The sequence below is a fragment of the Cynocephalus volans genome, chromosome 3 (assembly GCF_027409185.1).
Source record: "Cynocephalus volans isolate mCynVol1 chromosome 3, mCynVol1.pri, whole genome shotgun sequence".
NCBI classification, from domain to species: domain Eukaryota; kingdom Metazoa; phylum Chordata; class Mammalia; order Dermoptera; family Cynocephalidae; genus Cynocephalus; species Cynocephalus volans.
The window spans coordinates 72,253,582-72,278,783 of NC_084462.1; the positions used below are offsets into that span (position 1 = coordinate 72,253,582).

The 25,202-nt window shown below is 34.7% G+C and overlaps 1 protein-coding gene across 5 annotated transcripts in view; it reads right to left on the minus strand.

Annotated features, from left to right (window-relative positions):
- MAP2K5 (mitogen-activated protein kinase kinase 5) overlaps positions 1 to 25,202 on the minus strand; it is a 239,060-nt gene that overhangs the window by 122,532 nt on the left and 91,326 nt on the right. For all 5 annotated transcript variants that reach the window (XM_063088827.1, XM_063088824.1, XM_063088823.1 and 2 more), the window contains 2 exons: positions 19,041 to 19,102; positions 13,740 to 13,788 (listed from right to left, as the gene is read on the minus strand). In XM_063088827.1, the coding sequence (XP_062944897.1) occupies positions 13,740 to 13,788; positions 19,041 to 19,102 (111 nt within the window). The remainder of the gene's footprint in view (positions 1 to 13,739; positions 13,789 to 19,040; positions 19,103 to 25,202) is intronic.

Sequence of the window (25,202 nt, forward strand, 5' to 3'; positions counted from 1 at the left end):
TTTTATAAACCTGAAAGCACTACATATACTGTGAGCTAATGCTTTACAGAATTGGTAATGACAATAACTTCCACCCTAGTCAGGATGTGGATAATCTAATACAGTAGACCCAACCCAAATGCTAAGTGAGGTTAACTTTCATTATATCAGCTTACCTGAAGGCAAGCTTCTTCCACAATGGCAAGAGCTGTTCAGTTGGGATCACAGAAGAGTTAACAATTATCCAACCACAACATGAGTCTCCTGTCACAATATTTTCCCACTCCTTCAGTGAGATTTCACAGTAAGCTGGACTTTTTAATGATGATGTAATGAATCTCTGAGTTGCAGCAGTAACAGTCCAAGTAGATAATAGGTGGTTATGATGCAGTTCTATCCAATAATCTGAAGTGCTCAGAAGATTATTGGAAAAATATTAAGGAGCGGGAAGAATGAAAAAAATTTTCGTAAAAAATCAGGTCTTGGGGCCGACCCCATGGCTCACTTGGGAGAGTGCGGCGCTGGGAGCGCTGAGGCCGCAGGTTCGGATCCTATATAGGGATGGCCGGTGTGCTCACTGGCTGAGCATGGTGCGGACGACACCAAGCCAAGGGTTACAATCCCCTTACCGGTCACACACACATGCAAAAAAAATTGGGTCTTGTGTCATGCTGAGGATAATAGCAGGTGGTTTTCTACAGGATCCTGTAACTCAATAAAAATCAGCCTCAAAGGGTCTTTAAAAATTAAACATAAACTTACCATATAACTTTTGTGGTCCCTATGTGGTCACTTTCTTACTATATCTTTTAAAAAGTATGAAACATCAACTAATTAAAATGACAATATACTATATAACAATGGCAAAATGGTTATTTCTCCTCAAAACTGATACATATTATATGACCTGATTAACTATAATTACAAATATTTAAAGAAAGATAATGATTTCACTCCTAAGTATCTACTCAAGAAAAATGAAAACAGAACCACACAAAGATAGGTGTACAAATATTCATAATAGTCCCAAACTGGATACAATTTCAAATGTCACTCTATTAGTAAAGAGATAGACAAAATGTGATATATCCATACAATGGAATACTCACTATTCAGCAACAAAAAGTAATGGACTGCCTACACATGCTACAACATAGACAAACCTCAAAAACATTATGTGAAGTGAAAGATGTCAGGCACAAAAGACTGCATGTATTATAATTCTGTTTATATAAAATGTCCAGAAAAGGCAAACTTACAGAGTCAGAAAACAGATTAGTGGTTCCCTGAGGTTGGCAACAGATCAGGGATTGATAGCAAATGGGCATGAGGACTCTTTTTTGGGGTGATGTAAATGTTCTAAGACTGGATTATGGTGATGGTTGCACAACGCTATAAACTCACTAAACATCACCAAATTTTACACTTAATCTGGGTGAATTTTATGGTATACAAATTACATATCAATAAAGCTGTTTAAAAAAATCAGCCTCCTAATACAACTTGATTTATCATTAACATTACTAATTAATTACTAACAAATAAATTGATAATCCATTCTTTTATGAGTGCTTTGTGGTCATCATGGTCACTCTCCTACTCTATAAGAAAATACAACATCAGTTAATTACAATGATAATACAGTATATATCAATGGCAAAATGATTATTTCGTCTCAAAACTGATATGCACTAGGACACTTGATAAACACTGAGGAGATGGATATGCTAATTACCCTGATACGATCATTGTACATTGTATAAATGTACCCAAATATCCCATTGTACTCCATGAATATATACAATTATCACGGCCAGTTAAGAAAAAAGAAGATACTCATTTTAAAATATTACTTTTGTGTATTGAAGATTATTTTCCAAAATGACTAAAGCTGTGTCTACGAAATGCAAAAACAACAGGTTCAAACATGAAAAATTCAGTCAACCAGACACAGTTGCCTCAATAACCTCCAGTAACTGCTCTGACTGATTTTCAGGCTGGACTGACTGATTTTTTTTCCCACTGAATTGACCAAATTGGCTGTGGAAATTGGTATCACGTTGAGACAATCCATGCTGCCACCCATAACTGCCTCATGCAGGAAACTGTATCTTTACACATGCTGCATCAATTAGCCATTAAACAATCCACATAAACAGCATCAAGCTGAAGCTTTCTAATAAACGCCAGAGCCCTCAAGAGCATGAGCTTTCTGCAACTCTTCACAAAAGGCTCTTCCGCCCACTGCCCAATCCCCGACGCCAACACAATCAGGGGTCAGAGTGGGAGGTTATCTTCAGTCAGGACTTGGTTGGGTGCCGAGGGGGCTGTTCAAAACAGATAAATAAAAGCTCTTTCACAAAACTACAGCTGGAGTTACCCAATATGCTTTATACAGGGACCCATATGGTAATTCCTAGCATGATCAGTTCCTAAGAAAATGGAGACTTCGTACATGCTGTATGCTTTCTCTTGTCGGAAAAGGAAAACCATACAAATTGAGGATTCCCTTTTTACTGTGATCTATTCACATCAGGTGCTGGTGATATCTCTTACTTCTGTTCCCTTTTGGTCTCTGGTTTTATACTTAAAATACTTAATTTGCTCTGTGGTTTGACTTGGGAGCCTTGCAGAATGCTCTTAGAAACAGGCATGGTACAGTTTGGAAGGAAACATGAGTTCACTTTTAAAATGTGACACATGGCTGTTGTGGGATAATGGAAACAGAAATAAACTTGTCTTCAACTTTTTCCCTCTATAAAGCAATTACACTGTTTGCTTGAATGCCAGGAAGCCACTCTCACTCAGTTTACCAGGAGCCAGGTTTCCACTCTCCTAGCACTGTGCAGGGCGCTTCAGCAACGCTTTCATTATGTTTAATTGTCTTATGAAAAGACAACAACCAATATATCTATCTAGTTATTTCTTGGGGGCTGCATTCTAATGAATGAGAACAGCAGGTACAATTAAATATAGACTATGCTGACATTGCACATTACAAATTCATCTATGCACAACAGGAACACATTTAAGAGAAAACCACAATGCAATATAAAAGTTATTCTAATCACTGCATCACTTAATAAAGGGAAGGTCATCTAAATATTCTTGCAAAAGCCTTAAATAAAATTAAGCAGCATAATTAGCCATCCTCCACGGTAGTTATTGTCTAGAGTCTCATGATTCAGTTCAGAATGGAGGCAACAAACATGGCTTTCCTTCTTCACATATGTTAAAGGCAGGAGACATGGGGCATTTACAAGGCTAAGACCAAGGGCAAAAAAGCATGGGCTTCTCAATTCTCCCTTGCCTTAGTCTCTTCATAGTAAGTAAAAGAGATTTCCTTCTAAAGTGGTGAATCTTAGACTGCTACCTGCTATGTGTACATACTCTGGTCATTGTATGGGAAACACCAGGTGTGGAGGAATAAGTCGCTGGGAGTCAGAAGGGACCTTTACTCTGCTTTAACTCTGGAACAACCTACTTCCCCAAGTCTGAGATACCGCTGACTGTAAGACTCCTACAGACTATAAAAGCTTTTCAGTGAAAAAGGAAAGAAAACAAAGGAATACAATTTATTTATGCATTTAATGTCTGTAGTAAGATTGTAGATTTGACTTGGAGCAGCATGTCCAAAAGACCAATTCTGGTAAATTGTTTTAAAGAAATAAATATCATGGTAGATAACTCTTATTTGGCACTTGCTGTATGCCACAAACTGGGCTAAATGCACCATTATCGTATGCATTATTATCTCATGCAATTCTCATTGTAACCCTTGAGATAAGTACTTTTATTAACCCCACTTCACAGATGAGAAAAATTGAGGCTCAAATTAATGAAATTACTTGCTCAGAGCCACACAACCAGAGGCTCTGACTGTACCTTTTGAGCCTTAAAAAACTGCATTATATTTATGAGAATGAATGTCATCTGAACTAATGGGTTGGATTACCATCCCAGCTTTGGCACTGAATAGTTGGGTGATCTTGGGAAATTTACAAAGAAACTCATGTACATGTTTTATTTTAGGTTCTTTCCACTTCTCACATGATAGTTTTCTCTATAAAAAGAAGACATAGGAAGGAAGTTTGGGGAAAGTTCTAACTATTCCTTCTCACTTAACCTCTTGATTCTTTTCTTAGAAGCAACTGTTTGAACTAAAATAATAGCTGTTACGTGCCAGACAGAGTACTACCGACCTCAAAGAAGTTAAGAGACTAACCCAAGGTCATGTAGTTGAGATGAATTAAGAGGCAGAACCAGAACTTAAACCTGGGTCTGACCCTAAAACTAGAGCTCTTCCATTAGGCCACCAGCCTCTTCTTACCCTTCCTGTTACTGAGCAAGTTACTTAACCTCTTTGAGCCTCAATTTCCTCATCTAAAAATTGGGATACAATGATACCTTCCTCACAAGGTTATCATGAAGACTAAATAAAATTATACACACAAAAGACCTAATACAATCACATAGAAGGTACTCAACAAATGATAATATTAATAACAATAATATTAATAACATAACATTAATATTATAATGATCATGACTGCACCCAATGCAGAAGGAACTTAATCCTCCAACAGCAAGACTAAATGGGATTTCCATCACCTTCAACCATGCCTTTGGAGAAAGGGACAGATGTAGAGGTCTTCTAATGTCTAAAGCTGTCTGTCCATTATGCTTGGCAGAATGTCCTACCTGAGGATAAATTTCTAACTTTAATACTAGAAAGGGGAACAAAGGATGACTTCCAATTAAGCTGCATTATAAAAAGTTCCGGGAGAAAAACATTATCCCCAGAAAATTATAGTTCAATTTATTTATCCAACAAATATGCATTGGCATACAATTAGTGCCATAAATGAATTGTGGGCTCCATCCTCTACCAACAGAAATGACCCTACCATCCATCATACAGGTGTTCTCCCTCTCTCTTCGATGAGTTCCTAAAATTCAGGTTTACCTAAGAGATAAAGCCATGATCAGAGCTATCGGTGGGGCTTAGTGAATCAGACATTCATACACACACAGTGTACATCGTGCTGGGTGGTTGAACAGGGGCTCACCATAGTGGATACCATAAAGACCAATGAGTCAAAACACACAATGATCGCAATCTACTTTAAATCCCTATCTCCAGCAAGGCAGAAGGATTTTAGTGGAAGGGATTGGGGGAATAACTACCCTCTCCCATTTACATTTCTTCTCTATTTGGAAGATCGAACATGACCTCTTTTCTTCTCTCTCTCCTCTAAGGCTTTCACTGAATGCTCATTTTCAGAACGGGAGAGGGAGGTAGCCAGCATGGTAATTTCCCTTGGGTTCCTCACCCACTTAGAGATGTCCTAAAAGGAATGACTCTGCCTATGATCAAATCCTATCACAGACTGTGGGAAACAGAAAAACTAAGTTCAGAACAACCCTCTCTGATTAAGTAGACCACTCAAATGCAGGCAACTATAGAAAAAAGTCACATTCTTTTTAAAAAAAATATGCATTAAGCTTTTTATTTTTAGATAACTATAGATTCACATGCAGCTGTAAGAAATAAAAGTGACATCCTCTACCCAGTTTGCTCTAATGATAACATCTTGTAAAACTATAAGACAATATCACAACCAAGGTATTGACACTAATAGTCAAGATAGAGAACATTTCCAATATCATGAGGATCCCTCATCTTGTCCCTTTATAGCCACACCCATTTCCCTTCTGTCCCCCAAGCTCTCATTTGCCCCCAGCAACCACCAATCTGCTCTCCATTTCTATAATTTTGTCATCTAAATAATGTTATATAAATAAAATCATACAGTATGTAACTTTTATAATTGGCTTTTTTCAGTCAGCATAATCCTCTAGAGATTCATTCAGGTTGTGTATCAATCTCTACTACTGAACAGTATTCCATAAAATGAATGCACTACAGCTTTTCTAAGCATTCACCTTTTGAAGGACATTTGGGTTGCTTTCAGTTTTGGGCTATTATGAATCAAGCTGCTATAAACATTTGTGTACAGGTTTTTATGGAAACACAAGTCTTCATTTCTCTGGGATAAATGCTCAGGAGTGCAATTGCTGAGTTGTATGGTAGTTGCATATTTAGTTTTTTAAGAAATGGCAGTAGGGGGATTGTATCATTTCACATTCCTAACAGCAATGCATTAGTGATCTAATTTCTCTGCATCTTCGCCAGCATTTGTTGTCGTCACTATTTTTTATTTTAGCCATTCTGATAGGTATGTAGTGATATCTCATGGTGGTTTTAATTTGCATTTCCCTAAAGGCTAATGATGTTGAACATCTTTTTCATGTGCTTATTTGCCATCTGTACAGCCTCTTCAGTGGCACATCTCTTCATATCTTTTGCCATGTTCTAATTGGATTGTTTGTTTTTTACTGTTGAGTTTTGAGAATTATTTATATATTCTAGGCACACAATCTTTTAAAAGAACACTTTTAAGTAATGACATATACGGTTTCTTGTCTTTTGAAAATCATTACCACAAATACAGAAATCCCCAGTGATTACCCGAGGCAAAGAGAATGAATGACCAATGTGGGAAGGAGGCTTAATTTCTAGATATGTTCATTTGTGTGGATAGTTAAAGCTGGAGAAAAACCAACAACCCAGGGTCATTAAACTAGTTTGTTTACCTCAGTTAATGGGCTAAGTCTTTTTTTTTTTTTTTTCAAAAACCACAAATGTTCATGAGTTATGATCTACAACAGCACTAGAATGTGGTTAATATTTACATTTAAAGGACGTTTAAAGAATTTTTAAATAGGAGCCAAGGTGTAATTGTGCTCTCACCACAAGCACTTGCATAACATTAATGCCCCCTTCCAGACTCATCTGACTAAGCAGCCCCAGAGCTCAAGAAAGGAAGTTCCCACGCCTCAGCTTTCTCATCATTACACGTTGCAATATAAAACTAAGTAAAGATAAACTCCCTTTAAGTTGAGCTGGATCGCTCAAATATTAACCAGTTCTTATAAAAAAAACTGTCTGATCCTCCAAAAAGCAACAATATGGCTTAGATTATTTCAAAACTCACTATAACCTATGTTTAAACACAAACTATGTAGATTTCTGTGAAAGACATTCTGAAAGTTTTGTGCAAGTTACATTTCTTCATAAATTATTTAAAGTTAATCGGGTTAGTTTTCTACTGATAGCAGTACTTTTCAACAAACTTTTCATTTAAGAATGATTTTATCCAGCAAATGATCATCCAGCAAATAAATGATCGTTCCCTAATTTATTTTTGCCACAAATCCCAACTTTACAGACACTAAGATATACTTTTAACACTATCACCTTGACGTAAAAATTTAATTTCTAAGAAATGCAAAGGTTTTATTTCTATCTCATTTCTCTTCTCTCATTTAATAAATATAATAAAATAATTTTTGAATACAACACAAATATGCTAACATTTTTTAAATCTTAAAATTTATGCTGATTTCATTTAAAAGGTAATAGCAAACATGTAATATTTACCTGCTTCTTTCTGGCACTGCAGATGTCTTTTGGGGGGTTTTGTTTATTTTTAAGCTACTGAGCCACTAGACCAAACCTAGGTAGGATTTGTCAGAAGCCATGGAAATACAGACATAATAGCCAAATCAACAAGACCCTTTGAAAAAATGGTTTGTCTTTTTGGCAGGGGAAACTTCTTTTTAGAGTTCAGCATCTACCACACTGCTAAGATGTAAGAAAGGGCCTCTCTCTCTCTAAGTCTGGCTTATTGAGGCATAATTTATATGCACTAAAATTCACCCTTTTCAGATGTACTGGCCTTTGCATTCTAAAGAACATGTACAGTCATCTAACCCACACCAAAATAAATATACGAAACATTTCCAAATCCCCAAAAAGTTCCCTCATACCTTTACAGCCAACCCTACCTCCAACCTCATCATCCACTAATGTATTTTCTCATCCTTATAATTTTGTCTTTTCCAAAATGTCATATAAGTGGAATCACACAGTAGATAGCCCTTTGAGTCTGGATGCTTTCACTTAGCATGAAGTATTTGATATTCATCCATGTTGCATGTATCAGTAGTTTGTTACTTCTTATTGCTGAGTAGTATTCTATTGAATGGATGTATTACATTTTCTGTATCCATTCAAACGCTGTAAGACATCTGGGATTTTTTCCAGTTTGGGGCTATTATGAATAAAGCCACTATAAACAGTTGTCTACAGGTTTTTGTGTGAACATATGTTTTCATTCCTCTTGGGCAAGTATCTAGGAGTGGGATGGCTAGATCATGTTACAGGAAGCTGTCAAACTATTTTTCAAAGCACTGTACCATTTTCTATTCCCACCAGCAATGTATGAGAGTTCCAGTTGCTCTGTATTCTTGGCAGTACTTGATATTATTAGTTTTTTCTTTTTCCCCTTAGTTTTAGTATAGTTCTTCTCTCTTTTAACACAAAAAAAGTGGCAGGAAACATTTTTAGCATACTGAACTATTGGCAGTTTAAGCAACCTTGACTCCTTTCTTTCCCTTAAAACCCACAAGCAATCCATCAAGAAATTCTATTGATTCTATATATTAAATATATACAGAATTTGACCACTTCTCCCTATCCTCATAATTATCTCTCTGATCTGAGCCTCTGGAACTCACCTGGATTACCAACACTTTGTCTTAATAGCTGGTTCTACCCTTGTCCCCTTGCACACAGCTGCAGACACACTGGCCTCACTGCTGGTCCATGAACCCTCCAGGTACAGCCCCACCTCACAGTCACTGCTCTACCTGTTCCCCCATGTACCTGCTTACCTGGTCACTCTCCTCTATCAGGCCTTCGCTCCAAACTCACCTTCTCCATGAAGGCTGTTTGATTAATACTGCGACTTGCCCTTTGCCTCCCCTAAGCTTGATCGACTTTTTCTTTTCTGTATATTACTAACCACTCTCTAAAACACTCTGTATTTACTTATTTATTATGTTTATTATTTATGGATCATTTCCCAACCCACCCGACACCTGCTAGAATACAAGTTCAATGAGTATAGAAATCTTTTGTTGTACATACTGATGTATTCCAAGTACCTAGACTGGTTCCTGGAACACAGCAGGTATAAAGTAAACAGTTGCTGAATGAACAAACTAACAACACTGACTCTGGCGTCTAAGGTAGCACCAATTGGAACATCTGTGTGAGGCCAGATTTTTTTTCTTACTTTTTTATTGAGATGCGTTGATTATACATATTTGGGGATACAGAGTTATATTTCAATACATATACACAATGCGTGATGATCAGATCAGACTAATTAGTATATTCAGCATCACAATGTATTTCCTATTGAGGCCAGATTTTAAAAAAAGTAAAGCCAGGGGTAGAAAGTAAAATCTATAACACGTATGCTGAAACTACAAGACTTAACTTTTCTAAACACAAATCTATTTGGATAGAATTTGTATCCAACATTTCTGCAAAAATACATATTTTTAAAAGCACTCCTATTGGAGAAAGTAAATGAAACTAGCCAGGTTCATATATACAAAAACGTCCTGGGACACCAACTATCTAGGTCTTTTTTTTCTTTCTATAAACTTCTGCGTCTATGTAAGATTGCCCCAGACTGACTGTCAATTTTATTTTCTTAATCTAAGCTCTATTCTCATTATCCTTCCATTTCTATTTTTTATCCTCAGGAAAAGAGAAAGCAGTTACTGCCAGGGCATTTTCACATTTTCCAAAGAAATGGCATAGGTGTTAATCTTGTATTTATGTTTGATGTGGGTAATGATGGCGATGACTGGAGCTGTAGGTTTATTAATATGCAGGGCTCTCACCTCATTAGTGGCGATGTATGTTTTGAAGTTAAGCTGCAAGGTTTGCTGTAATGTCAGATCTGGCCTAACAGACTTTCTCACTGTTCATTTTCTTTGTTTTTACCCACAGTCAACACATGCTATGCTTATAGGACTCTCACATACGCCTTTTAATAAAGACAATTTTTCCACAGTAGCTAATCTTGGTGGGAATTTCAAACATTTTTAATAATTATGTCCTCATGTGATATCATATTTGCTTTATCTTAGAGAAAAGATTTTCATAATTTTTAACCCAGTAATATAAAGTATAATAAACTTTCTCCTTGGCTTAATTTGGGAGTGGGGTATATCAATTTGATAAAGTGATTAATTCATAGCGATAATAAAAACATACCTGCATTCCTGGCATTCAATAGTTTATAAAGTATTCTCATGTATAATCTCAACCAAATCTTTAAAAGAGCAAAATAAACAATAGTAACACCTGACTGAATATAATACTTGATGATCCATTATGAATAGCAATACTTCTACTCCAATTTCCAGTTGACATAATATACTAGCAAATAAATGAATTTCGATCAGACTAACAAACCTCAGACCAGGTAGTTCATCACTGCTTTTGTTCAGATTTCATTCTACTCTACAGTCCTCACTGGATATGAATGATAGGAAAGACTCTACATTCTCAACAATTTGTCTGGAAGACATTAATTGTGTTTTATAAATTCTACAATATACTACTGATATATACATTTTCTATAGCTAAAAATCCAGGACCACTGAATTCCAAGGAAGCCATTTAAATATGAGAAAGTTTGTTCTCTTTTCTCACTAGAGAAGGTAACTGAACACATAGTCAGTTCTTAATCTTCTGAACTTTCTGCTCATAAGTACAAAGCAATTTCACTCTTTTTTTTTACCCTGGTTTTTAGGGGTAGCATTAGAAATGATGATCAGAGGAGAACACAGGTACTTAGACCAAGACAAAGGAGGAAGAGATTTAGATCACTCATCAGTATTTCTCTTTCACTATATTCTTTTCACTGCCTGTCTTCTCACAGCTCCCATAACAGGCTCCCCCAACCCCCACAGAAGGACCCCTGTCTTTGATTTGACAATGTGACACATATTCAGCTAGAATTCCCATCATCATTCATTTAGAGAAAGCAAAAATGAGTGTATGTTCTTTTAAGAAAGTACAGCAATAAGCTTATACAGCAAAAGTGTATAAACAAGTACATTACCTATTTAATTGCCTTAGCTGAACTTAAAAGCTCTGATCTTTAATTGCCTGATTGAACTGATCTAAAAAGCTACAATTTTTTTAATCAAGGAGAAAATTAAATAGCTTTTTGGTAAATAAAAAGGCATCTTTAATCTTATTTTTATGGAATCCAAGTTATTAAATATGGACAAAACCTGTAAAATATTAAGTTAACAACTACTCAGTCTAGGGTAAATTTCTCATTACAATTCTTTTTTTTTTTCCCCCCCCCCCTGCCTTTTTCGTGACCGGCACTCAGCCAGTGAGTGCACCGGCCATTCCTATATAGGATCCGAACCCGTGGCGGGAGCATTGCCGCGCTCCCAGCGCCGCACTCTCCCGAGTGCACCACGGGCTCGGCCCACTCTCATTACAATTCTTTACAAAAGTCTCCAGGGACACCCGGCTTCTTCTACTTTTCAATAAAAACATATGCTTTAAAATCCAGAAGGTAAAGCTAGGAAAAGCTATGAAACTCAAAGCTAAACATATAAATACATTTAATGAGGTGTATTACCACAGCATATTTATTTCTATAGTTAAGTATCCATAACTACTGGCAAATAATTGTTCATTTGCACTGTAATTCATTAGTCTTTCCATTTAGACAGATGTAGATGCACATTCACTCACTTTACTTAAAACCGAAATCTTTTGAGAGGATTTGTTGGCCCACTACCACTGCTCCAACTCAGCCTCTCACAGACAAATACAACTAGTGGTATTTTATAGCAGGTTACTCTCTGTGGGAATCAGACTAGCCAGCACAGACCAAAAACTGAAGTAGGAGCTCAGGATTCCCTTTTGAAACCTCCATCCCCTCAATCAGTCAAACCACTACAGCCCTCATACATCACTTGTACATCACTGATCAAAGAGCTTTTCTTAGCCCAAGTTGCATCCAGAGCTAGGAAGAATGACCTATTGGCCTCTGAGAGGTTCTGGTCAAACACACGTGCCCACAGTGATCACAGCGTGGTTGTACTGGGCATCTCACTCGCCTTTTAGATCCAGACAAATCCATTTGAAAGAGGTCAATCAAGATCGCATTTCATATAAAAAATTCAGCTATTTCTCCCAAACACAGAGTAAAACTAAAACCAAATAATTTAGGTATAGGGATATTAGAGGTATATTAGTTGATAAGCACGATTTCTAATTTTAAGGAGGAAAAACAAAGATGATTGCAGAATAATTAAAATGTATTTCACTATCCACTATAGTTCTTAGTGCTACTAAGATTCCTCATAGAAAGGTATGGCTAAAGAGAATTCATTATAAACCAGAATTATCCTGTAAACCTAGAGTATAGGACGATCCTAGGGTTCACTTTCATATTAACACCTGTATTTCCACAGCATGGTCCTTTTAATGAAGGCTTTGCTATTGAGAATTGGTATCTTCCTTTAGTTCCTTTCTTTAATGGATAGCAGATGCTCATAAAAATCAATAAAGTGATGAGAATTAACCACTAGGTTAATTCCTATTAAGATGGCTATAACCACTTAATGGGTTGGTGGGTGTAAGGAGGTGGAAGTACAAGGAACAGAAGCAAGATAAGTCATATCATGTTAAATACCATTTTCTTTTAATCTTGGTAGTGAAAAGTGTTCCATTTTTCTTTCATCCACCAGATGTGTTTACATACTTTATATCCATGGAAAGTAATACTAACACATATCAGCTCACTCTCTCTACATCTACATTATACTACACTCTTAGAAATAGAGCAGACTGGTTTTAAAGAAAAACTTGGTTTATGATTCCATTTAATCAGCATAAATACCTTCAAGAACCAAATTAACATTTTACTTGTCAAAAACTAGATACCCTCTTTAAAAGAGGAAAGAGGATTTAAGAAATTTGGAAATCACTAGGATATTAAAACCACCACAAAAGAAAACAACCCTTAGTGACAGATGTGATATTACAGTTGAAGACAACAGTTGTTTCCTCCCTCTCATAGTTTATACCTTTTAAAAAAAAAAACTTTCCTTTAATTACATCTATTGTGTATCTTGTTGCATTTCCCAAATTTACATAAACATAGGATGAGCAGATGTATGATGTGTAAAATTAAACAGTACTGTTAGTAACATTAGCCCCTGAAGTTGCCTTGTTATAGTCTTTGTCACTTAATAATTTGCTCCAAATGAATTCAGATATTTGGGGAACATTAAAAAAAACAAAAGGCAGTTTCTTCTGTAACATTCAACAGTTTTCTGATGTTCTCTCAAGTGTTATGTTACTAGACCAGGGGACTATTTCTGATGCTTTCACCAATTCCTTATTTAAAGTTTCACTCTTCAGGTATGTGAAGCAATCTGTTAAAGAATAGTATATGATATCTTAAGTGTTCATAAAAGGAAGGATGTGATTGTACAGAAAGTGAAGGTTTTGCATTAATGAGTGTTAAGTAAGACAACTGAGATCCTGTCATTTTCAAATACTATGAAATAACTTTTTACAAGTTTGGTAAACATGATTCACAAAAATATAATACCAAGTTTATAATCTAAGTGAGAGCAGCTGAAGGAGAAAATTTTAAAAATAACATTTATAAGGATGCCATTTTTTTGATATATCAGCTGGCTTAAATGTCAGATAATTTACTCACTTTAAAAATCAAGGTATCTGGATAGCCCCACTCCCACCCCAAATTGTCAGAGCTTGAAAGCCCAGCACATACCTCTGTGTAAAATCTTTAAACTCCACAAATAGGTAAGGCCTTTAACAACCTAAATTCAGGAAAGAGAAAACAGTATGGTTACGTTTTTTATAGGAAACCCTTCACATTTAAACATATCAATCAATTCTTCCTTTAAGACTCTGTCAATCAATAAGCATTTATTGAACATCTCCCATTCCTTTGCCAGGCTCTATGGGGACACCAAATGTAAAAGCTACAGGTTCCTTCCTTTAATGAGCTTATAATATTCTGAAGATAAGGTAGGCCAAATGAAAGAAATGAGTGTATGTGTATATAAAGTGATCTGGAAGTAATTATGCTTTATAGTGCTATGTGCAGATGAGGAGAGGGACAGGAAAAAGGGACAAAAACTTTTTCTATTTTCTATATTTCCATGTGTAAAACTTTTTTTTGAGGTCATGACATTTATGACCAATGAGAGACATAAGTTAACTAAGGAAATAGGCCAGTGGTAGAATAGAAACCACTTTTTTGCCAGTAGTCAGGAAGGCCTTACCAAGGTGTTAGGACTTGAGTAATGGATTCAACTGATGTGAAGAAAAGAAAGCATTTAGGCCAAGGTAAAAATATATAATCAAAGTGTTGAGGCACTGTACTCTTCAAAAATATCAAGGTCATGAAAGACAAAGAAACACTAAATTACTTTTCTAGATTAAGAGGGACTAGAGAGACATAACAATCAAATGCAATGTATAAGCCTAGATTGGATGCTAGACCAGAAATTTTTTTTCTTTGGTCTATAAAGGGCATTATTGGACTGGAAATATTTGAATAAGGACTGTGGAATAGATAATAGCATTATATCAGTACTGATCTACTAATTTTAATCACTACACAGTGACATGTAAGAGAATGTCCTTGTTCTTAGGAAATATACCCCTACAGTATTTAGGGGTAAAAACCATGATTTCTTTAACTTACTCTCAAATGTTGCAGGAAAAAATACGTATATAGGTTTTTAAGTACATGTGTTAACTGTTAATTAGGGAGGCATCTGTGGGAATTCTTAGTATTATTCTCACAACTTTTCTGTAAGTTTACCAAAATAATTTCAAAATAAAAAGTTTCCAAAAAATGTTTTTTAATGTATTGGGGTAGGAAAGTAGATCAAGATGATTCTCGCAAACCAGTCTGGCTGGTGCAAAGCATACAGATGGAAGAGTCATAATAAGCAATATTAAAAGGGCAGGTCAAGGAAAAAAATGAAAAATTAGGAACATCTGAACTAGATTTGGATTTTTCACTTTAATAGCCTGAGTTAAGAATAATTAGTCAAATGAGACACTGAAAAAAGATGTTTGCAAGCCCCTAGGTACATGTGTTACAAGTAGTAGCTTCTATGTGGAAAACTGAATCAGTGCTTGCCATTAAAAACTTTCAAAATCTTCACACAGAAATTGTTGTAAAAAGCAAGTACATGTTTTATTCACAACCATTGACCCTGTATGCACCTGAGCGTGAACCTACCAATTTCAAGAATAACTATTTGTAATTAGATAGATACCAGATAAAATGAATGATCCACTATTACCCAAAATTTACTACAAGAATTTAAAAGTACCTACCCATCATTATAGAAAATGTTTGGTGAGTCAGGACTATAAGAACATGAAAACCCACAGGGATGAAAAGTAACTGAGTGGTTTTCATATCTTGAAAAGAATGAAAAGAGGGTTGGGGGCTAAATATGCAAGGATTTTAGCTGATTAAGAAAGACTAAGAGCTTAGAAGACAAAATCTATATCAATTAATGCTGAGCAGAGGTTACCATATTTTCATTGTTCTCATAGAGTGGAATGCTCTCCTGAAAGATCTGCTAACATGGTATGATCAATTCCACTATAAGTTTGTCTATTCTAAGAGAACGGAATAAATTTTTATAGTGAATGATTTCTTCTAGAGTTTGCAATAACTGGCATCGCAATAAAACATGTTCCTTGGACAGTAAGACATTTTTTTAAAAATCAAAATATTAATAACGATGATTTTATTAAGAAGGAAACAGGACAAAAACATTTCTTTAAATGCTTATGGAAATAACGTCAATAACAAAAACAATTTTCTCTGTAAGTAGTAGGAAGAAGTCACTTTATCTAGCATGGAAGTAATAATCTTCTGAGTTCTGAGGAATTGGGGTTAAACTTCTCAATTTAGAAGCTTAGTTGCATATTATAAAACCTACCCATTAAAAACAGCTCACCACTGAAAACTGGAGCCACAAAAAGTGAATAATCAGAAAGCACACAAAGGGAAGGCAATTCAACATATTCAGATAGTCAGGTAGAATAAAAGTAAAACAAATACTGATTTTTATGATATCTGCTAAAATCATAAATTTTGCTAAAGATTCAAACAGAAAATATTCTTCTTCCAACTTTGTCAAACTAGATTTCATTTTTCTTTAGAAGCATATAAATATCAGTGTAAAAGGGAGCTAGAATCTGTCCACTGAAAATCTAGAGGGTATTCAGTAGGCTAGGTTTCACAACAATGACTTGACAAAGCCTTGACACTAAAAGTACTTATATCTGCTGTCAATCACTCACTCCTTGACATGTCAAGTGCACATTCTTTCAGGGACAACTTCAATCAACATTAGCACTCAAAATACAGTACACAGTGTCACTGCTTCAGAAATGAGAGGAAAAATAAAATGTTTTATGTGGCAGGAAAAGTCAGAAAGGCATTCCTCTTTATAAGAGACCAGATTCAAATGGATAGTGGATAAAAATCATTGAGCAAATTGGATGACTGAAATCAGATAGTTTATATGGATTTCTCTGTGGAAAAATACTCTCTTGCTATACATCCTACAAGAGAAAATGTGAACCATATATCATAGAGCATGACAGGGGTCCATCCTGCAACGAACTATGGATCTACAGAGCAGCTTACATGCCAGATTATTAGAACCTAGGAAATAAAGTTAATTTGGAGAGAAAGAAATGCCTACATGTGGTTCTAAGACATGAAAAGAATATGAAAAAAAAAAATGTAGATATTGTTTCATTATTCTCTTATTCATATTTCTTGTTTTTCCTTTTTAACCTATTTCTCCTTTTCACTCCTCCCTCTATTTTTTTCTCATTCTCTTAGGAAAGTAGAGGGAAAGAGCAAGGGATCTGGAGTCAGACGGCCTTGTGTTCAAATTAGTACTGACTAATTAGATGACAACTCTGGACAAGACATTTAATTTTTCTAAACCTCATCCTGTATATGTATAAAATATATTCAGTAATCCACACTATACAGGGTTGCTGTAAAGACTAAATGAAACAATATTAGTACACAAAGCATGTGACAGTGAGTGGCACAGGAAGTACTCAACATACACCTATTTCTCTCCTCTCTCCTTCTGATTTTGTTGCTTTTGACTTGGCAATAGCACCCATGTGCTTTCTTGGCCTCACTAGGGGAACTCAAGGAAAAGATACTGATGCCATCTTTAAAACACTATAAGGAAGATAATCAAGATACTGGGAACCTAATCAGGCTGTGAGAACATTTACTTTACAAACCATGCCCTACAACTCATCAATTTGCTGGTCTTATTTTGACTGGTACAATCTTCTAAGTGTCAGGCACTAGCTGTGTGTCAATCTGGTGTTTGTCAACTGCAACAAAGGATTATCCAAGTTTGTAGCCTACTCTACACACAAAAAAACATACTTTGGAGGTATTATGCAAACTTAGGCCCCAGAAGAGTTTATAAAAAGTGGCAGATGAAGAACAAAATTATCAAAAGTATTTCTTCTACTCTGGTCACAAGCAGTTTTCATTACTATGAGCCATAAAAGCCGGAGAACTTAGACACATTTTAGGAAGAAAAAAAAAGGCCACCCCAGTGTTAAAAAATGTAAGAGCAAATGTAAACAATGCTTTGAACTAGTACTTATATTAATGCCTTTCACTAAAATAATTTGTGTCAAATTTTCTATTACTCAGTAGGCAGGCCCTATATTTGAAGCTGAATTATTTTTTCTGCTGACTCCGTTCACTTCACAGTTTTCCCACTCCAGTAGAATTAAAAAGACCAGCGGCCTTGTGTGGATGCCCTACACAAGAGGGAGGTAAGATTTATGAAGTCCGGGAAAAACACACTTCTCTACTGAAGAATGCAGACTTCTATTTTTGCCAAGTTCCATACACAATTGAGTATATAGAACTTGTATACTTTTTTCTTTTTCAGTTGGTATCCTTGCCTTTTTTCACCCGTTATTATACATGTTATTAAACTTTAGAGATAAGAACTGCCAAAAGCCACAAAGCAGTCACTCCCCTCTGAGATTAGAAGAGGAAATGAAACATTTTTATTTTCATCTAAAATAGTGATTTAAGTACTCAAACTTCATACTAAACTAATCCACTACACATATAAATTAGAAGCTGCTTAGCAGCAATAGCATCAGAAAAGAAAGTTCTCATCACCCTGAGCAGTTCACACTAATAATTAGAAAGAAAAAAGGAAAGCTGTGAATCACAATGAATTAAGACTAAACAAGTGTCCATGTTGGATTAAAGGATTTGAGTTGTCAGTTTGATGTATAATGAATGTGAAAATCAGCCATTTAATTAAATGGCACATGGTATAATCATTTTGTTCTGCATTAAACCACTTAAGTTATCAGAGTGCCTTTAGTTTAGCAATTGTTTACTGTTACACCACCCCATGACTTCTCTTAGACACTGTTTAGCAAACACTATTCTAAATTTGAAGTCTGGAATTTATATAGTAATGTTAGTTTACATTTTATCAGTTTATTAGTGAATATAGAAAATAGGAAAACTGCTTTTTATCATAAATGAAATAATTGTGTAGATGTAGTTGATAAAGTAAAATCCAAGAACATAAAGACTGCAAAAATCTTTAATTACAAAATAGTATTTTCCTCATAGACTGTTTTAATAATAGACTTTTTCAAGTATTTTCTAATCATATGTCTATAACTACAAAATGTCCAAAAAACAGTTTCTTTTTGAAGAACTTGGAAATTTTGCTAGTCAATAGAGTACTAAGGTCCCTACAAATACACGAAACTAGAACAGGTCGGAGGCTGAAGGATGTCATGTGACTATATGGTTACAGTAGGTTGGTCTATGAAAAGAAGAATGGACAAAGTGATAAAAGCAGAAGAAAGTTAAGAAGACCCTGGCAGCCAAACGGGATTGAAGAAAACAAAACAAAACAAAAAAACCCCCAAACATCCTGAGTATAAGGAGAATAGGCATCACTAGAAGGATTAAATCACCCAAGTTTCCTAACACTGAAGCCATACTTACTGCTACTGCAATCCTTCCAAGGACATGTTCTGGAATTTTCCTATATACATCCAAAGATCCCCCTGTGGAGACAAACATGGTGTATTACTACCAACGAAACTACTAGAACAGTGCACTGGCCTCATGGCTCTCTGTATTGATTATGAGAATATGTTTTTCCTCTTACAGCATGCGATGGATATGTAGGGTAAAACTGGTTTTTAGCCCACTTTTATTTATGACATAATCATACTTCCACATGAAGTATAACTAGATACTTTTATTCCTAAGTGTATAGTCACATACATGAAAAAAAACTAAAGAGAACTAGTCAAGGGCATGCTTAGAATCTACACTTTAAGTAAACTTAAATATATACACAAAATCTATAAAGATCAATATGATAATCACATTTAGGTGTCTGCCTTGTGTACCAGGGCCCTATCTCAGAAGTTTCACATTAACCAAACAAAAGCTGGTGGATAATTTTCAAAATATGTACACATAAAAGCTAATAAAAGTAAAAATAGCAATGTTAACATTTATATAAATAATTGCTACTCTTTCAAATTGGATACCAAGGCAAGCAATTGATGTATTCCAAAGATACTATCTTAGTTCAAAATTTGCGGGGAAATTATCTTTGACACCACTTTGAAAACCACTTTATGAGGGGAAAAAAGAAAAACCAATCTCTGTATATCATTCCTTATTTTTCACTAAAACGGTATTCACTAATATCCTTCACCTACCAAATTCAACTTTAAATTATTTTTGGCAGTTTTCAAAAACCAAAACCATAGATTGTGAACATAATGAAGGTAGAAGCCATGCTTTTTGTTTTTCATTTTGATCAAGCTAGAAATGAGCACAACTAGAAGATTATAGATATTTTAATAAATATCTGTCAGATAAATAAATCAATGAGTGCAAATTATCATAATTTTCACCTGATAGGTACAGTTGCTCTGAAGCAGTTCTAAGAGACCACAAACCATTTTTAGCGACAACAGAATCACTGAAATAACTGAAATTTCCTACGTGACTATATTGAAGGAACCAATATTCATTTGGAAGTACAAACTTGGGTATGTTCATTAGATTTTTAATCCTCTGTAAGAGTGCTGTAAGAATTTCAGGAATATATGCAAAGAACCACTACTTCACTCATTAAGGACCTGATTCTATGAGAACTATTTTAACAATATGTAATAACCTTTCTTTAAGGGTCAAATTGAGGTGTACAGTTTCTTTGTTCTGTAAGGAAATTATCCAAGATATTTTAGAAATATTTTTTTCCTTTCAGAGGCTAAAAACTAATTTTTACCACTTTATTACTGGATGATTTATAAATATGCCTCATAAGGTACTAACATGAAGCATGTCATTCTTTTGAAAGGCAGTCAAGTCTATTTTTTAAATGTTCATATTTTTATATGACAAGTTTTCCTAAATCTGAACATCAGAGAAAAAAATTATTTTTCCTGTAAAAATAGTGGTTTTATACACACACACACACACACACACACAATGCTACTAGCTTTGTATATATCCTGTTTAAAGCAGATAGAATAAAATGATCACTCTTTCAGGTAACTTTTGCTTGTAGTTTCCAGATTTAGACAAGAAGCTGGGAAACCATGGTCTGAGTAAACCTGATGCATTGATTCAGGGATCTACTGGGAAGATAATGAAAAAGACACAGACATTAAGGCCTCTGACAAAATGCCACTTCTGCAAAAAGTCATCCCTGACCACCTTTTCCAGAACCCACTCTGTTGGTCATTATATACTCTGCTTTATATTCTAACTAGACTAATCCCTCTCTGATAGTGTATTGTGTTTCTTGTCTGTCTTCCCTTCTAGAATGTAAGCCCCACAAGGACAGGGATTAAGTCTTGTTCAATATTGTGTCCCCAGGTTTAGAACACTAAGAAAGAAAGTGCTCAATAAGTATTTGGAAATAAATGATTAATATGAGATCAAAATAAAATAGATAATGAGAATCTACACTAAAGAATAGTATGTAAGTTGGGAAGAATGTTGTTAAGGAGTTTGATTACAACGAAAGGGAGAGAAAAGGAATGATAGTTGAAGGGTGGTACAGTTTTTTGTTCATATATTTTTGTATGTTTTGCTGTATACAAGCAAAAAAACTACTTTACATCCTCCAACTATCATGTTCAAATAACTAAAGAAAATTATGTGTAAAGAACTAAAGTTGAAGATGATGTCTCCCCAGATAGAAGGTATCAATAAAGAGACAGAAATCATATATAACCAAATAGAAATTCTGGAGTTGAAAAGTACAATAACCAAAATAAAAAATTCATCAGAGAGGATCAACAGCATATTTGAGAAGGCAGAAAAAAAGAATAAAGGGACATGAAGATAGGTCAACAGAGATTATCCAGTCTGAGGGAAAGAAGGAAACGAGAATAAAGAAAAATGAATATATTCTCAGAGACCTGTGGACACCATCACACATACCAACATATGCATAATGAGAGACCTGAAAGAGAGGAGAAAGAGAAAGGTACAGAAAGAATGGTTAAAGAATTGTTTATGGCTGAAAACTTCCCAAGTTTGATGAAAAACATTAATCTACATATGCAAGAAGCACACTAAACCCCATGTACAATAAACTCAAAGATAATAAACTAGATACACCATTATCAAACACATGATAAGCCAAAGACAAAAAGATTATCTTGAGAACATCAAGAAAAGCAACTCATCAATTAAAAGAAATTCTCAAAAAGATCAACAGCTGATTATTCATCAAGGTTGGAGGCAGTGAGAATGACATATTTGAAAGAAAGAGTGTCAACCAAAAATTCTATATCCAGCAAAATATCCTACAAGAATGAAGGAGAAACTAAAACATTCCAAGATAAATTGGAAAATTTATCCCAGAATACTAAAAGAATCACTAGCCAACAAGAAATAAAATGAAGTCATTCAGACTGAAGGAACTTCAGTTTGAAATTATAAGTCAGTAACTCAAATCCACATGAAGAAATAAAGAGCCCTGGTAAAGTTTATTCCATAGGTAAACATAAAAGACAGGATAAATGTATTTTTTGTTTGTATCTCTACTTCTGTAGAGACAACTGTATAAAGACAATATAAAAGACAACTGTATAAAGCAATAATTATACATCTGTGTCGAACAGACAATGTGTAAGAATATACTAATATGACAATAATAGCACAAAGAAGGGAGGAAGAAACAGACCTGTGCAGAAGCAAAGTTTTTGTATATATACTATGGAAATAAAGTTAATATTAATCTGAACTAAATTGTTATAAATTAAGATGTTAATTGTCATCCCTAGGGCAACAACTAAAAATGTACCTCAAAAAAATACAGTAAAAGAAACCACAGAGAATTTAAATGGCACATTAGAAAATATCTATTTAACACAAAAGAAGGCAGTAATGAGGGAACATAAAGACATGCAACTAATAGAAAATGAATAGTAAAATGTCAAATATAAATTTTACCTTGTCAGTAAGTACATTAAATGTAAATGAATTCAGTCCTCAATTAAATGTAATTGACAGAGTGGATTAAAAGAAAGTGATACAACTATATGGTTTCTACAAGAGAAGCACTTTAGATTCAAAGACCCAAATAGGTTGAAGGTAAATGATGGAAAATGATATACCATGCAAATGGTAGTCCACAGTGGGCTGGAGTGCCTAAACCAATATTAGACAAAATAGACTTTTAGACAAATATGTTACCAGAGACCAAAAGACATTTTCTAATGATAAAAGGGTCCATCCACCACGAAGATATAACAATTATAAACATATATACACCTAACAATAGAGTTCCAAAATATGTGAAGCATATACTGACAGAATTGAAGAAATAGACAACTCAAAAATATCAGTTGGAGACTTCAATATCCCACTTTCAAAAATGGATAAACAACTACTCAGGGGCCGACCCCGTGGCTTACTCGGGAGAGTGCGGCGCTGGGGCTCCCGCCGCGGGTTCGGATCCTATATAGGGATGGCCGGTTTGCTCACTGGCTGAGCGTGGTCACAAAAAAGGACCAAAAAAAAAAAAAAAAAAAAAAAAAAAACTACTCAGAAGATTAATGAAGAAATAAAATACTTGAACAGCACTATAAACCAACCAGACCTAAAAGATATCTAAACACTCTACCCAACAAAAACAGAAGACATTCTTCTTACGTACACATGGAATATTTTCCAAGACAGACCATATGTTAGGTCACAAAACAAGTCTCAATAAATTTTAAAGGACTTAAATCATGCAAAGTATGTTCTCTGACTGTAATGGAACATTAGAAATTAGCAACAGAAGGAAATTTGGAAATTTTACAAATATGTAAATTAAATTAAACAACACACCCCTAAACAAAAATGAGTCAAAAAGAAATCACAAGAGATTTCCTTCATGTGAAATTATAAAATACTTTGAGATGAATGAAAATAAAAACACACAAAGGAGAGAGGAAGAAATGAAGCTATACCAAAAATTCTAAAATGTAGCTAAAGCAGTGCTCAGAGGGAAATGTGTATCTGTAAATGGCTATATTAAATAAAAGAGATCTCAAATCAATATGCTAACTTTCTATCTTAAATGAATAGAAAAAAAACAGTAAGCTAAACCCAAAGCAAGAATAAGGAAGTAAATCATAACATTAGAGAAGAAATAAAATTAAAAGGAGAAAAACAATAGAGAAAATTTAAAAAGCAAAAGTTGGTTCTTTGAAAAACAGCAAAGAAATTGACAAACCTTTAGCTATAGCGACGGAGAAAATAAGAGACTCAAGTTACTAAGATGGGAAATGAAGGAGGGAACATTACTACCAACTTCATAGAAATAAAAAAGATTATAAGGGAATACTAGAAACAACTGTATACCAACAAATCAGATAACCTAGATGAGATAGACAAATTACTACAAAGGCACAAACTATCAAAACTGACTCAAGAAAAAATAAAAAATATGAATAAACAAAATAATAGTAAAGAGATTAAATTGGTAATCCAAAGACTAACCACAAATATTATTTAGCCTTAAAAAGGAAGGAAATTCTGACACATGCTACAACATGAACCTTGAGGACAATATGCAAAATGAAATAAGCCAGTCACCGAAAGACAAATACTGAATGATTCCAATTACAGGAAGTAGCTAGAGTAGTCAAATTCATAGAGACAGAAAGTAGAATGGTGGTTGTTAGGGGCTGGAAGGAGGGGACAAATGAGGAGTTATTATTTAATAGGTACAGAGTTTCAGTTTTACAAGATGAAAAGAGTTCTGAAGATGGACAGTGGTGATAGCTGCACAACAATGTTAATGGGAGTTAATGTTGCTGAATTATACACTTACAGATGGTTAATATGGTACATTTTATGTTGCATGTATTATATGACCACTTTTAAAAAACAAAAAACTACCCACAAAGAAAACCCCAGGACCAGATGGCTTCATTGGTAAATTCTATCAAATTTTTAAAGAAGAATTAACATCACTCCTTCACAAACTCTTCCAAGAAGTAGAAAAGACAATACTTCCCAACTCATTACCCTGATTCCAAAAACACACAATGACACTACAAGAAAACTACAGACCAATATTCCTCATGAATATGGATGCAAAAATCCTCAATAAAATGCTAACAAATCAAATCCAGAAACATATAAAAAGGATGATACACTAAAACCAAGTGGAATAATCCCACGACTGCAAGACTGGTTCACCATGAGAAAAACAACAAAGGTAATACACCATATTAATAAGAAAAAAGGACCAAAAACACATAATAATTTCAACAAAGAAAAATCATTTGACAAAATTTAATACTCTTTAATGATAAAAATACATCATTTTAAAAAATATCATATTTAATGGTGAAAGACTGAAAGTTTTCCCTCTAAGTTTAGGAGCAAAAGAAGATATCTGTTCTCACCACTTCTATTCAACACTGTACTAAAGGTCCTAGCCAGGATAATTAAGCAAGAAAAAGAAATAAAAGGCATCCAGATTGAAAAGGAAGAAGTAAAACTACCTCTACTTGCAAATGACATGATCTTGTACAAGAAAATCCTAAGGAATCCACAAAAAAACTATTAAAGTTAATGAATGAGTTCAACGAAGTTGCAGAATACAAGATCAATGTACAAAAATCAATTATA